Consider the following 15,748-nt stretch of genomic DNA (forward strand, 5'->3'; position numbering starts at 1 on the left):
AGGATTTCACAATAGAAATATGTCTTGAATTTCTCTTCTCCTTCCTGGTTCCTTTAAAATAGTCATTGAGTAACATTGGATATTTCTTTCTTAGAAATGAATGTATATTTCCCATGTATTAGTCAGAAAAAAGATCAAATACATGTGCTTTTGGTCTTTACAGTGACCTAAGTGGAAACAGAATAAAGCGCCATTTTTTTTTTTTTTTTTTTTTTTTAATGACTACCTTATGGAGTTGGATCTGCTCTTTACAGGAACCAGTAAAGAAGCAGGATCTTACTGCCTAAAACACTCAGGTCCAGGGCAGTCGTAAGGGAACAGCAAAATCTTCACTATGGAGTTAGGTAGGCAGCTGAACAACTGTCTCTGTGAGTCATGAGCATGCAGGTGGGAAGGGCAATATATCTGTATATAGTGACTGCCATGTTACTCGGAAAAGAACATGGAAAAAATGAGTAAAACTTCGACTGACAAAGCTATGCTATGGAAAAAAATGAGTAAGAGCAGCATGAGCAAATCTAAAATTGTTCATTTGTTCCAGACTCTTCTTGAGTATAATCCTAAATCACATGATCCTTTCATTCTATGAAATGTTGGGAAGGTGGTCCACGTTAGCAGGAACATGACACCTTATGCTGTTGACCTGTTAAAACTGTTAAAAATGAAGTTATGTTCTGCTGCTCATGAAGCTCCCTGTGGTAGATCTGGAGGGGAGGTTCAAGAACTTTCGGCCCAACTCTTCTACCACTTTAGAAAATAGGCAGCTGACGACCATAGAATGAAATGACTTGTCACATGTCAGTAGCATTAAAATTCACTCCCAACATTCCAGTGCTCTTTTCCACTGTTACATTAACTAGTGTATTCTCTCCTGAGTTTTGTCATGTAATGGTAAGGCTAACAAAGATGTTGAGGAGAAATTGCTTCTTATCTCAGAATATGAAGAATAAGGTAAGAATAAGAATAAGATAAACTCAGAAAAAAATGGCTTTGCTTATCTTCTATCTCCTTTCTTTCTTTCAAGACTCCGAACTTGCCTTGATGTACAATGATTCTTCTGTCTTGGAGAACCATCATTTGGCCGTGGGCTTTAAGTTGCTTCAGGAAGAAAACTGTGATATTTTCCAGAATTTGACCAAAAAGCAAAGACAATCATTAAGGAAAATGGTCATTGACATCGTAAGTAACCGATAAAAGCAAAAAAGAGAGTTGTAATGCAAGTGGTTTTTTAAAAGAGTAAGAATGAGATGAGTATCAGGTAAATAGAACCATGCGTTTCAAAACTTCATCCTGTCCCTTACGTTCAAGAAGCCACCTGTGCTGCTGGCATTGATGGTCTCCAATAGGTTTTCTCCTGGCAGTTTGGAGTTCGGAATAATGACAGCTTGCCCTCATCATTCTAGTTTTATTTTCTCAACTTCTCCAGTCTGGTGGCAGGCAGGGAAAATGACTAACAAAAGCAGTTAGTTCAAATGGATTTTTTCCATTTGTGAAATGGAAAATAAACTTATGTCAGTAGACGGTGCTGTTTACGGACATCCATGGTGCATAGTATTATTCACAGTGATTACAAGACACAGGAAAGCCTCTGGTTATCAGAAACTTACTGTGTTACACTTTGTACCTACAAAGGTAGGAATTATCTGTCTTGGAGCAGGAGAAAATTAACCAGTTTCTGAAGTATTCTGTGAGCAACGTTGAATTACTTGGTCATAGTCCAGGTACCACTTTCTAGTCCAATGGAAAAAAAACTTCAGAGCATGTGCTGATTTCTTATCCATGGGGATCTCATCCCCTTTTATTCACCATGAAAGTGGTTGCTGGGTGCTAACTTTCTGTGTACTGCACATGTTTATCTGGGCTTCCAGAAAACCTACAGCAAAGCAGAAGAGGCTGCCCAGAGGAGCAGTACAGAATTCCCACTCACTGCTGTTAGGTGCGATAGTGTTTTTCCATTTTTTCTTTCACGTTCTGCATTACTATTTTCATGTGCAAATTCTGACTTTTCCTCTGGACTTTGTTACTTACTAAAATACTCTTTTAAGGTACTTGCAACAGACATGTCAAAACACATGAATCTACTGGCTGATTTGAAAACTATGGTTGAAACTAAGAAAGTGACAAGTTCTGGAGTTCTTCTTCTTGATAATTATTCTGATAGGATTCAGGTAAAGCATCATTTGAATTTATTCTGTTTGTGTGCATACGTGTCTGTGTCTAACTTTGATAAGACTTCTGTTTCCTTTCTTCCAGCTTATGATTTTAGTAATTTTAAGCAGAATTTTTTAACCGAATTCTTTATGTTGAGAATTAACCAGATAAAATTCTATTTGTTTTTTCATTTGCATTTGTGTTAAAAAAAAAAAAAAAACCCTAATGTCTCCAAAAACCAACCACTTAAGCAGCTCTGAATTTAATCAGCCATGCACACATAAACAGTTTCTCATGACATTTCGGTACGGTGGAAGGGGCATTATTGGGGGCTGTTAATACAAGTGTGAACCATACACAGACACATCATAGTTGAGCTGTTTGCAAGGAATCTTACACTACATGTATTTTTAAGTGTCAAATTCATCCACTGTGGATTTCTAGCTAAAAAAAAAAAAAAAAAAAAAACAGAGCAAGAAGAAGCAAGGGCTGAATAAAGCATTTGTCTCTTTTAATAGGTCCTTCAGAATATGGTGCACTGTGCAGACCTGAGCAACCCCACAAAGCCTCTCCAGCTGTACCGCCAGTGGACCGACCGCATCATGGAGGAGTTCTTCCGCCAAGGAGACAGAGAGAGGGAGCGGGGCATGGAGATCAGTCCTATGTGTGACAAGCACAATGCATCTGTGGAAAAGTCACAGGTGATGCATTAAGCATAAAGTTTGCAGAGAGAACAAAACTCCAACCTAAACATTTAATTGCTTTGTACACACATCATACAGTATTTCATTGGGTCTTTAAAATTACTTTGTTCTTGACAGGCTCAATTTCACTTTAGTGTTTATGAGCCAAAAAACTCTCATTCTTATGATTTTTATTCATATGGTCATATATTCATTTCCCATGACATTGTATTCATCCATTATGACTGTATTCATATAGTATATACATATGGAGAGAATTTGGGCTATCTGAACTTCTAAGCGAATTTGGTTATATGAAACATATAGAGTACCTGGTCTGCTTTCAGTTATCTAGATTCACCTATAACCGGGCCATTCTTAAATAAAGGCCAGTTCTAATGCCCAGGCCCTACTATGTAAACAAATAGACATTTTTTACATCATAAATATACTCTTGAACTAAGAGTTCTTGCCAATTTTCACCAGCTGGTAACAACACTATTATATGTTCTGTTGCCTAAAATAGTGACTATTATACCACACTCAGGCTGGAAGTCTTCTGTTCAGTGTTATGTTTGTGGGCATGTTACATTTTTTATATTTTAATGTAAATTTTATAAATGTATATAAATTGCTAGAATTAGATACATAATTAGGTATATTGTAGGATCTAGTTCACCTTTTCCATTGTTTCTTAGTCCCGAGTCTTATATTCAAATCAGAATTTTTATTTTTTTAACTAGGTGGGCTTCATAGACTATATCGTTCATCCTCTCTGGGAGACATGGGCGGACCTTGTGCATCCTGACGCCCAGGACATTCTGGACACTTTGGAGGACAATCGTGAATGGTACCAGAGCACAATTCCTCAGAGCCCCTCCCCAGCGCCTGATGACCAGGAGGAAGGCCGGCAGGGTCAAACTGAGAAGTTCCAGTTTGAACTAACGTTGGAAGAAGACGGCGAGTCTGACACCGAAAAGGACAGTGGAAGTCAGGTGGAAGAAGATACTAGCTGCAGTGACTCCAAGACTCTCTGTACCCAAGACTCAGAGTCTACTGAAATTCCCCTTGATGAGCAGGTGGAAGAGGAGACAGTAGGGGAGGAGGAAGAGAGCCAGCCCGAAGCGTGTGTAGTAGAAGATCATTCTCCTGACACGTAACAGTGCAAAGAACGTCACGCCTTTTCTTTTTTCTTTTCTTTCTTTTTTTTTTTTTTTTAATTTAAGTAGAAAAATTGTTTCCAAAGTGCATGTCACATGCCACAACCATGGTCACACCTCACTGTCATCTGCCAGGATGTTTGTTTGAACAAAACTGACCTTGACTACTCAGTCTGGCGCTCAGGAATATTGTAACCAGTTTTTTCACCTCCATGTCATCAGAGCAAGGAGGACATCGTCACGGACAGCATTTTAACAAGATTTCAGCTTGGTAAGAGCTGACAGAGCAGAGAAAATCAACTCCAAAATGTTTTCAAGGGAGTGTGGCTCATCGGGCAGCCCAAAAGTTGATAGGCTTTGGGGTTTCTTTACTTTTTATTTGTTTGCAATATTTTCAGCAGAAAGAAGGCATTACACAGAGTGAACTCATGAATGAAGCAACAAATGTGTCAGGAACAGGACACAGCACGAATCTGTTACCAGGAGGAAGATGAGCCACAGAAATTGCATAATTTTCTAATTTCAAGTCTTCCTGATACATGACTGAACAGTGCGGTTCAGTGAGCTGCACTGACCTCTACATTTTGTATGATATGTAAAACAGATTTTTTGTAGAGCTTACTTTTATTATTAAATGTATTGAGGTATTATATTTAAAAAACTATGTTCAAAACTTCATCTGCCACTGGTTATTTTTTTCTAAGGAGTAACTTGCAAGTTTTCAGTACAAATCTGTGCTACACTGGATAAATCTAATTTACGAATTTTACTTGCACCTTAGAGTTCATAGCAATTAACTAATTTGTAGTGATTCATTGTTTTATATACCAATGACTTCCATATTTTAAAACAAAACCCAACTTTATGTTGCAGGAAACCCTTTTTGTAGGTCTTCATTTACTTTGCTTTCATTTTTCAGTCTTTTCAGATAAGCAGAGTTGCTCTCACTGACATTTTTTTCACGGTGTACAAAGTGAATATTTGTTCTGTAATACTTTGATGTGCATTCTGTCTAATGTGTCCTAAGCTTCATAAACAATCATCAGTTGGTGTTGTCTGAAGCAAGTAAGAAATATATAAATACCCAGTAGCTAAAATGGTCAGTCTTTTTTAGATATTTTCCTACTTAGTGTCTTCTGATAACTTTTTGCTGTGTCAATAGACTCATTTCACAAGTGCATGTCTTTGTAATAACCCATACATTTTATGGTCATTTTTATTGTTTTCATAGTCAGTTGTAGTAAGAAAAACTTTTTCCCCTTGTGCTGCTTTATTCTTTAGTGTGTGTTTGAACCTCTGTCCATGTTCACTAGATGGGGTCTTATCAAATGTATCACCACCATTCTGATTGATGAAGAGAAGCAGGTAGTCAGGCTAGAGTCACCATTCATTTTGACCACAAGGCCATATATAATGACTAACTTTTACTCTTGATTCATAGAGAAAAGTTAACAGCTAGCTAGATATTTTTAGCAATATTAGCAGAATATATTAATGAACACCACTACAACTAATGCTCTTTTGTTTCCTTGATTTCACCATGGGATTAAGAACTATATGAGGAATATTCTTAAGAAGAGATTTTAAGTGCAGCAACTACTCTTCCTTAATGGACAGCCACATAATGTAGAAATGCTTTCTCAGTTATCATCAGTCCATAAGTATGTCTTGTAGAGGAAAGCTTTAAATTCACTGAGGGAAAGAAGGTGATGACACCAATGGCACCCGAGGTTGGCAATATAATACCACCCTAAAATACTAGGTTGGGTAAGAAGATTCTCCCTAAGTAACAGTGATGGTTCTTGGCTGCGTTTAGCACCAAGAAATGTATTACAATTTTTGAGATTACTTCCCAGTATTTCCCTTCAAGTGCTATCATGGGGTACTTACTTAGTTTGGACTTTCTTCCCATTTCAGCTCTTCATAAAGTATTTGCCTTCTCTATGAAGAATTTGGAGCCCAAATAATCATTTTTCACAATGGTATCCAAGAATTGAAATAGAGAACAAAAAGGTTATCTGACCAAATGGGAAATAAACGGTCAAGAAAAGTTGTAACCCTGAAAAACATTTATATTTGGGATTTCTCAAGGAGCCTACTGGGGACTAATAACTAAGTCATCAGCCAGGGAAATGACCCAAAGCTGAAGATCATCCCTCATTTAGTACCCTGAGATGCACAGGGGAACCTTTGATAGAAAAGTTATGTAGCTCGGATCTGTTCTTAGAGCAGAACAGGAATCAACTAGTTAATTATCAGATTTCCACGCTCCTCTCCCTGAAAAAAAATCAGTAATCTCTCTAATAAAGTCCTGTGTTTAGCCAGGTGGTTTCATAAGAACATTTGGAAACTTGTTGAATTTTAGTTGTCCTTGATGGAGGTCTAGAAGAAAAGGCAAACAATCTAGCGCTTATTCCTTTATCCAAAATATGGTCATTCTCTCCTCTCACTAATGCTTGGTATTTCCCCCACAGAGTGCCTAAAATCTTAATAATAATAGGGAAAAAAATTAAAGTAGCAATATATCACAAACAAATCCAGACCTGAAAGGATTTGTAACTGCATTGAAAAACAGAGGGTTTGTTTGTTTTTTTCAGTTTGTTGGTTTATAATGGTCATATGTTGTGAAGATACTCACCGATGGACAATCAAATTGTAGAAAAGGCATACATAATATTCCAAGAGACAGGGACTAATGCACTGTACAATCTGCTTATCCTCTCCCTTCTTTCTCTTTCCTTCTCTCTCGCCAAAGTGTGCTTCAGAATTATACACTGCTTTAAAAAGAACACCCTTATACAAGTGGCTTTACATTTCCTAAAATGCCATGAGAAAATGCAATATCTGGGTACTGTATGGGGAAAAAATGTCCAAGTTTGCATAAAACCAGTACATTTCAGCTTGCAAGTTACTAAACACAGTAATGCTGTTTTATTTTCTTTTACATCACTTAAAATTCACAAGAAAATAATGTAGATAGAACAAATTGCAGACAAGGAAAAAAAAACTTGAATGAAATGGATTTTACAGAAAGCTTTATGATAATTTTTGAATGCATTATTTATTTTTTGTGCCATGCATTTTTTTCTCACCAAATGACCTTACCTGTAATACAGTCTTGTTTGTCTGTTTACAACCATGTATTTATTGTAATGTACATACTGTAATGTTAACTGTAAATTATCGGTTCTTATTAAAACATCATCCCATGATGGGATGGTGTTGATATATTTGGAAACTCTTGGTGAGAGAATGAATGGTGTGTATACATACTCCTTGTACATTTTCTTTTCTCCTGTAATATAGTCTTGTCACCTTAGAGCTTGTTTATGGAAGATTCAAGAAAACTATAAAATACATAAAGATATATAAATTTAAAAAACATAGCTGCAGGTCTTTGGTCCCAGGGCTGTGCCTTAACTTTAACCAATCTTTTCTTCTGTTTTGCTGCATTTGAAAGTAAGGTAATGGGGGTGGGGGGCTAGGGCTGGGCATTTTACATCCAAGCTTTGAACCAATTGGATTTCTGACAACAGCTGGAAGATGCTGAGACCCTTCTGAGATACAAGCTTTTAAGTACTTCTTGCCATGAAGCAGCACTGCATGTATAATGATTCTTTTCCCCATCTGTTGATCAGAAGCTACTTCAGTTAGTTACATCTGATTGTTGGTTTTTTTGTTTCTGTTTTTACTTTCAAACACTAATTGGGAAAATATATTCTTTTCCAATGTTAACAGTCTTTTTGGCTTCTTAAGCACATAGACAAACAAACTTGATTTGAAACTAGAGCCTCAGGTCACGTGTGTTGGTCACTTATTCATCAGCTTCCTGTCAAGTTACGAGAATACGTAATAGGAAAAGGTCATTTTTTTAACCCTGGGATTTTTCACCTAAGATCAACTAGATTTCCATAATGTATGTAAATCCATAGATGAAACACAGTTTTTATATGATGCCAATTCACACAAAAATGATTCACCATTCTCTAGAATTTGTTTCTGCAAAACGACTATGGCTTTCGAATTTTAAAAATTAACCTTGGCATAATGGCCTATTCCCAAAAGTTATGAAAAATTCCCACTGGGTGGTATGAAAACTGCCTCCCGCTCTTGCCCAGCCCTTGGAGCACTTGACTTATCGAGAGATCCTTTTTCTAGGAAAAATGAGCCTCCTGTTATTTTATTTAATTTTTTTGACACAAACTGTAGATTTTAGCAGCCCTGGCCCAAAGGAATTTGATTACTTTTGTTTTAAACAGTACAAAGGGGACACTATAATTATGAAAAACATCCTTACTGATTTTGGTTGTTTTTAATTTTATTTCTTAGGATATGTTTTCAGAGTGGTAAATTGTGTGTGAGCATTACAAATAATGATGATTCTTTTAGTGGTTTCTTAGCCTCTCTTACAGCCCATGGGGATAGTACTGTACATCAATACCTTCATATGAAATTTTTATATGCAATGAAAATAAAAGCATGGGTTGATTCTGCCTATTTATGACTCGATCTTTTACAAATAAAAGCTTATTCCTTTTAAATTGTAGGTCAACCAGCACAGGTTTTCAAGAGTGATGAAGATGGATGAAGTGAAATGAAAGGAGGATCGTGGCATAAGTTAGTACTGATACTCATAATCAAATGAAACCAAATAAATTATGTAGATTCACCTTGCTATAGAAAAAATTGCCCAAACTATTTAGATGGCCCTTAAGATTAAGCAGTGTTTTCTAAACAGGGTTGGGAAGGGGACATCTCCACTTAATGAAGTGTTCTGGTATACCGAGTGATTCAGACATTCAACAATTATTTGTTGGGTACATACTCCGCCAACGACAAGGTTCTAAGGATTCAGCAGAGAACGAGACAGTCTCTGCTTTCCTGAGCTCAGACTCTGGAAGGGACACAGGCATTAAATATTTCCAAACACATGTCATCATTAAGTGCTCAGTACAAATGAAGAAGCTTCGGTGGTGTGATTAAGTAGGAACCCGAACTTGATCTGGAGGGCCAAAGAAGGCTTCCTTAAGAAAGCAATTTGGGGCTAAGCGCTGAAGGGTAGTGAGAGGTAACTAGGCAAGAAGGGAGAGTTGATAGGATGAGGAAGGGGGTCCAGATGAGAAACTCCACTTGCAGAAGTCCTGAGATACCAATGATCTTGAGAGCTCTGGAGAAATGGAAGGAAAGCAACACTCCCCCATTACTGTTTACCCCTTACCCTGCTCTAATTTCCTTTATAATGCTTATTACAAACTGACTTATCCGTCTGTGTATTTGTCCATTCTCTGTCTCTCCCACCAGAATATAACTCCATGAGAGCAAAGTCTGCTTACACCTAAAACCTGCCTTGTGGACTCTAAGTGTTTAATATTTGTTGAATATAGCCACCAAAGTGATATTGGATAGAATTCAATCTGATGAAACATTTTGGGGTCTTAGAGAATGTGTTAAACTGATACCATAAAAATATTCTTGTGGTTGTTTTTCAGCTTGCTAAGATCCCAAATGAATAAAGTTTAGAGTGTTTTTATCTTATTGCTAACCAAAAACTCTGTTTGTCTCTTCCTCACAAAATTTTTTTTCTGTATGACAAAAATAAAAATCCATTTTCTGTGATGAGAGTAAAAATTTCAGCAAAAATTTAATCCCCAGAACCCTCAATACTTAAAAAGAATAAGGATAACTAAATAGAATGGTATGCTTAGCCCCTCACTAATTTCCTCCCACTACCACAAAGAATGACAGTGACTATAGCTAGAAGGTGCCCAAATGACACCTTCAGGGAATTCTTTATCTAAATAAACCCAAGGTCCCTTCCTCAGAGTCTATGGAACCAAAAAATCAACTGCCTTCTTTCCCACTTGTTTCCCCAAATTGATTTAGGTCAATTTGGGTGTGTTGAGCCCATCTGAGTTTAGGGCTTTCACCTGGAGACATTTCCTCAGCTACATACACAGCTATGAACCTAAAACAGCAAAACACTAGGCTTTGGGGAAGGGGAGGGGGAGGGGCACACTTCCTGTGGGAGGGCCCCACTTCCGCTTGCCGGTTGCCAGAGCGCTCTACCCGCAGTGCGCCGGCGCTTACCCACGGAGCCTTGTTTCAGAGGGATTCCGCCTGCGCTTTCCCACCTTCCTGGTTTGCGCACCGTTTCCCCCACAGCTGCTCACCTGTCTCCAGATACTCAATGTCAAACTGAGTGCAGTGGCTTGGAATCTTAGTCCACGGACTTGGGTGAGCAAGAAATACTACTTGATTTCATTTCAGTGAATGAATTGCGGCTCCGTGTCTCCCTAGGGTGTTGGGAATTTCCATCTTTGTCATTATTAGCACATCCTCCTCCCGCCCAAAGTCAAGCTTCTCTCGTCTGTCTGAGCCTGAGCACGTGACCTGTGTTGTCCAATCGGTGATTCCTTACGTTTGTCCGCCCTTTGCCTCCTCGTCTTGCGTGCGATAAACCGCTAATATAAGCTGAAGTTGGGAACCCGGTTTGGGGCCCTACTTCTTTAAGCTCGCTATGTAGTTTTTGTGTCTAAAAAGAGCCCGTTCTTCTAATGTCTCATTATTACCTACTCAAATGGCTGCAAACAACAAGTACTGTCCTTTTCCTGATCCCAGGGACCCTCTCTCCACTGGCCTTTAGAGACTCCTCTCTCCTTCCTTCCATATTTTGTTCTTCATTGGAATTAAAAAAAAAAAAAAAAAAAAAAGACTAGAGGTGATTATGACTGTTTGTTCCCCCTCTCCCCTTCACAAGAATCCTGCCTATTACTTGAAATGCGGAGAAGAAAACGTTATAGGAAACGAAAAAACAAAAACAAAAACCAAGAAGGCAGTTGCTGTTCCTGGGAGAGAAAGGATGGACAACCCTGAGTCAGGATCTGGAAAGGAAGAGAGAAGTAGAAATTTCACCTTCCTCTTCAAGCTGGCACTGGGCAGTGCGGAGATGCAGGAGAACGGACTCTGGTAAGAATTCGTAAGCCTTGCTGCCTTTCTCAAGTTTGCTAATATCTTATCTGCAGGCTCCGGAGTGAGTGGGGTTTTAGGCAGAGGTTGTAGCCCCAGTAGCTACTAGAATTTGGAAAGACTTTCCATTAATTTTAGTTTCCCCTTTGCTGTTTAAGAGAACTGGTAGCAGTTTACTGGAGAATCCCTGGGAGTCCCGTCAACCCTGAGTGGGGCTCTACTTCGTGGATAGATATGGGGGCTTCTGATTTGGTGTGGAATTATTTGACACGAAGCTTCCCAAACAATCCATTTTCCATTGTCCTGGTTGACTGCAAATTAGACTCTGATTTCTGGCTGGCATCTTGATGATGCACCCCGACGAGGGTGCCACGGCAGAGGCCCAGGTGTTTCAGGTGTTGGCTCTGGAGTGGTTGCAGCTGTAACGGAACCAATTTAGTGGACTTGTTTATGGTCTTTGTTTCTTTCCTCAACCCAGATAGCCCTAGAGAGAAACAGAAGGTTCTCCAAGAGCATTTTGTAATTCTTCCTCTCATTTTGCTTAGGTTCTTAGCACCATGGCCTTATATGGACTCTTTTTCTTTTGCAAGAGAAACAAAAGTGTTTCTTCTATCAATGCAGACCTCAAGAGAACTGCTGAGTTCAGGGCTCCAGGGAAAAGGCAAGCCAAGCCGTTCTGCCAGAATCATTCCCAGGCCTGCCCTTGAGCTCGGCAGTGGCATTCAAAGGGCATGCTGATGAGCAAAGACACTTCTAAGGTTTTTATTGTTCAAAACCCACCCACAGAGCTGAAGAGCTGATGACAGCTAGGACCTGGCGCAGGGGCCTATGGGGAAGCCATGCATAGCATTGCTTCAAGGGCGGTCCAAGATGGGGGTGTAAGTATCCAGGGCTAGTGCTGTCCGCATGGAAGGGCTGAGGCCTTTGTGGTGCCCCTCGGACTCTGGGAGAAACTGGAAATCTCTGGCTGGCGTGAAGCACACCTGGCTTTCAGAGGCCTGATCTGGGCATACACTTCAAGTAGTCTGAGCTCTGTTTTTGGTTTTTCTTCTAAGAACTGCTTCACCTGTTGGGTAGTTGGTTTATTGTTTGCTTGGTTTTTTTGTTTGTTTTACGTTTTTGTTGTTTTGTTTTGTTTTTAATTTTGTAGAAGTAATACAGGTACATTATTTAAAAAGTCAGTTCTGACCTGATCCATTATGATGGGTATGTTGGCTTGGGCTGCCCTAAAAAAAAATACCACGCAGATCGAGTGGCTTCAACAACAGAAATTTATTTTCTCACAGTTCTGGGGTCTGGCAGTTGAAGATCAATGTATCAGTAGGTTTGGTGTCTCCTTAAGCCTCTCTTCTTGGCTTGTAGATGGATGCCTTCTCCCTGTGACTTCACATAGCCTTTCCTCTATGTGTCCCCATCCCAGGTGTCAGTGTGTAACTAGTCTCCCCTTATAAGGATGCCGATCAAATTGGGTTAGTACTACATATATGACCTTACCTTTTCAAATGCCCTGTCTCCAAATAGAGCCACGTTCTGAGGTATTGGGGGTTAGGGCTTCAATACAGAGATTTGGTAGGGGACACCATTCAACCCTTAACAGCCAAAAAAAGGAAATCCTTTACCTGTCTGCACCGATTTCTACCTCCTAAAAGCTTAGACCCCCGTTTAATTTTTCTCCCTGCTTTTACTGCCATATTTGTAAATGACTTGTTTATACCACTACTTGCCTTTCTGATTTTAGGTAACTTCTTACAGATGAGGCTTTCCCCTCAGATCCCATCCTCACATGTTCTCTTAAAGTCTTCTACTAGAATTCTATCACAAGTTCTGGTTGCATTATTATTAAAAATTTGCATTGTCATGGTCCTACAAAAATAAATTATAGCCAATCCGTGTCATTTATTATAATTACATTTCCATTTTTATGTAACTTAATTCCTCAAGGTCATAATTATTTCATTTTCTTATTACTTTAGTTTGCAACATCCTTACTACTCCTCGCCCCGTGCACTCCACTGAAACAAGCCTGCATTTATTGTGGTTGACCACGTCAGGAGGCGTTGGCTTTCACAGTCTGCCATGCCTGCTCTATCTGGGATGGTGTTTCCTAGGCATATGGCTCTAAGATCTTGTCTTGACTGCTGTCTTTGAATCTTTGTTCAGCACCCTCCTGGACAGTCACTTTCCTACCGCCTCTGCTCGATCTGCCATTTCCTGGATCCTAATGTGTTCCATTGGCTTAATTTATCTCTTACTTTGCTTAGTTTGGTATAGCTCATGTACTAGTAGCTTCCTGAGAAAGGAAGCGTAGCAGGTAAGTTTATAAAACTTATAATATGAAAAGTTTTCTTTTTATTTTACCCTATCTGGATGATAGTTCAGTAGAGAATTATGAGTTTCTTAACTAGTTGGACAAGCAGATTACTTTGGGGGAAAGCCCCAGATATGTGCGAATGGAGGGTCACTTTGGAAAATGGTGGGATCCTGGAAGGCTTGGAATGACTTTGAACTTATATGTCAGTGTGGATAGCCCATTTGCAGACCACTTATTTACCTGATAATTTCCCCTAGGAACCTTCCCTGGCTCCCAACTCATTTGTCCATTACCTCGAGTTCCTCTGAAACACCCCCTGGAAAGATTTTTCTCCTTTGTGCATACCCCGTAATTTGCAGTTTGGTTTGCTTCCGCTTAGTACTGATGATCCTTGGTGATCATTCCCTTGTTGGCGTCTGTATGACGTGTTTTATATTGCTGTTTTGGGAAGGCCAGAGCATGTCATCAGAACTCAGTAGCCGTTAAATTTAGCTTAGTGCCCTGCACTGGGGGATTCTCGGGCTGCTCTGGGCCTCGTGGGAGTATTTCGTTTGTACACACTAAGAACATCCTGAGAGGTCCGCCCCTCATGCACCATTCACAATAGGCTTGCCTTTTAAATAGCTTTCCATTTGATTTGAAAGAGCATAGTCCCACACAGTTTTTCAAATGCATGGAAAATCCCTATCATTTTCCTGTCTGCACCTTCTTCTCAGGCAGCCCACATAATTCTTTGCTGCGTGTGAAAGAGAGACGGATGGGGAGCAGGAGGGGGGAAGGTCGCAGATGACGTTTGGGTTCTGCAGTGGCCTTTCCTGCTTAACTGCTCTGTATGAGGTATACTCCTTCCCCTAGGAGTGAAGGAATAATGAGCGAGCACAACTGTACTCCACACTAGCGTCACCACCCCCACCACCCCCACTGCCAAATCCGTGCACTCTGCAGGCACTTCCTTTTGTGTTCATGAAACACTTCTAACAAAAAAGGAATTTAAAAAGGAACACGGGCTCATTGTCAAAAATCTGTAGAGAACCAAAAAGCATAAAAAGGTAGAAAGAAAAGAGACTCCGAGTACCACACCCGGAGCCAACCACCGTTCATACTTTGTCGTGTTACCAATGAAAGATTTATTTATTAATTCATCAAATATTTATTGAGCACTTACAGGATACCGGGCCTTATTCTAGTTCCTGCAAATACAGGTGTAAACAGACAAGGTCCTTGCTCTTGTGAAAATGCACATTCCTTTCCCAGCATGTCCACCTCTGCCCACACCGACACTTGTTCTGTACTTAGTTAGGCCTAGGCTGAAGTCGAGTGTTGATGGATGTCCTGTCGGAGATGTCTCCAGACGTTCTATCCCCTATAGTCCTAAATGATGGAGGAAAGACGTTAGAGTTCAAAGCCAGTGGGAATTCTTGAGACGTCTTTGGTGCAAAAAGGTGATTTTATGAAAGCATGGGGACAGGACCGTGGGCAGAAAGAGCTGCACCGGGGTCATGAGGAGTGGCCCATTATATACTTTCAGGTTGGGAGGCAGTTAGGAATAGCGTATCTCTAAGGAATTTTGGAAGCAAGGTTTCCAGGACCATGAGGGGGCTAGCTCTTGTTAGGAAAAGGTCATTTATTACTAATAAAACCTTAGTCATGGGGCACCTGGGTGGCGCAGTCGTTAAGCCTCTGCCTTCGGCTCAGGGCGTGATTCCAGTGTTCTGGGATCGAGCCCCACATCAGGCTCCTCCGCTATGAGCCTGCTTCTTCCTCTCCCACTCCCCCTGCTTGTGTTCCCTCTCTCGCTGGCTGTCTCTGTCAAATAAATAAATAAAATCTTAAAAAAAAAAAAAAAACACTTAGTCATGAGACCCTTCAGATGTATATTGGTGGGCGATATGCTTGGGGAATGATTGCCAATGCATACCTTGGGGGGTTTAGAGATAAAGGAAGTTTCTAAAAGAGTGTTCCTACGTTAATGTAGACTTATAGGATCCTGGGAAGGGAGGTGGTGGGCTAGGATTGCCTTTTGCCCTTAGCAAAGTATTAACATTGGGGCAGTTGAGTCCCTAGAGGAATGTCACTCTGCCTGTTTCAAGAACTTGTCAATGGGCCATAGGTAGTAAGGAAATTTCAGAATTTCTCTTCTGCCTTTGTTTCCCAGATCACTAAACAGCCCCGCCTCCTCGCAGCTCTTTAGGCTGGGTTAGGGGGTCCTCCTCCTGTCTTGATGCAGGCTGCTTCTTGCCTGACCATGCAGTGATAGGCACCCTGCTTTGAAGTAGAAAGGTCCACACATGGTGTTGGTTGAACATCTGACCAGCCATTACATCCTTTAAGGACCGACAAGGATTTAGGGTGAGTCCATCACTGACAAATAGAGGGATTTTTGTGCTGGTGGTGGTTTCTTTCAAGTAAGCTACTGGACTAGTCCTTAGGTTCCTGTAAGCACACCCTTAGTTATATCTGCTAGTGTAGACGTGAAC

At 40.2% G+C, this 15,748-nt stretch overlaps 2 protein-coding genes across 5 annotated transcripts in view; both read left to right on the top strand.

Annotated features, from left to right (window-relative positions):
* PDE4D (phosphodiesterase 4D) overlaps positions 1–8,491 on the top strand; it is a 1,076,631-nt gene extending 1,068,140 nt beyond the window's left edge. For all 4 annotated transcript variants that reach the window (XM_040622246.1, XM_008691392.2, XM_008691393.2 and 1 more), the window contains 4 exons: positions 1,025–1,179; positions 2,046–2,168; positions 2,670–2,852; positions 3,578–8,491. In XM_040622246.1, the coding sequence (XP_040478180.1) occupies positions 1,025–1,179; positions 2,046–2,168; positions 2,670–2,852; positions 3,578–3,994 (878 nt within the window). In that variant the 3' untranslated portion in view covers positions 3,995–8,491. The remainder of the gene's footprint in view (positions 1–1,024; positions 1,180–2,045; positions 2,169–2,669; positions 2,853–3,577) is intronic.
* LOC121100789 lies at positions 4,534–14,944 on the top strand. The gene is made up of 5 exons (XM_040622695.1): positions 4,534–4,554; positions 5,276–5,359; positions 9,980–10,228; positions 10,752–10,960; positions 11,506–14,944. The coding sequence occupies exons 1-5, from the start codon at positions 4,534–4,536 to the stop codon at positions 11,696–11,698; spliced, it is 756 nt and encodes a 251-aa protein (XP_040478629.1). The 3' UTR covers positions 11,699–14,944.
* The last annotated feature ends 804 nt before the right edge of the window (positions 14,945–15,748 follow it).

The sequence above is a fragment of the Ursus maritimus genome, unplaced genomic scaffold, assembly GCF_017311325.1.
Source record: "Ursus maritimus isolate PB19 unplaced genomic scaffold, ASM1731132v1 scaffold_5, whole genome shotgun sequence".
In the NCBI taxonomy this organism is placed as follows: Eukaryota; Metazoa; Chordata; class Mammalia; order Carnivora; family Ursidae; genus Ursus; species Ursus maritimus.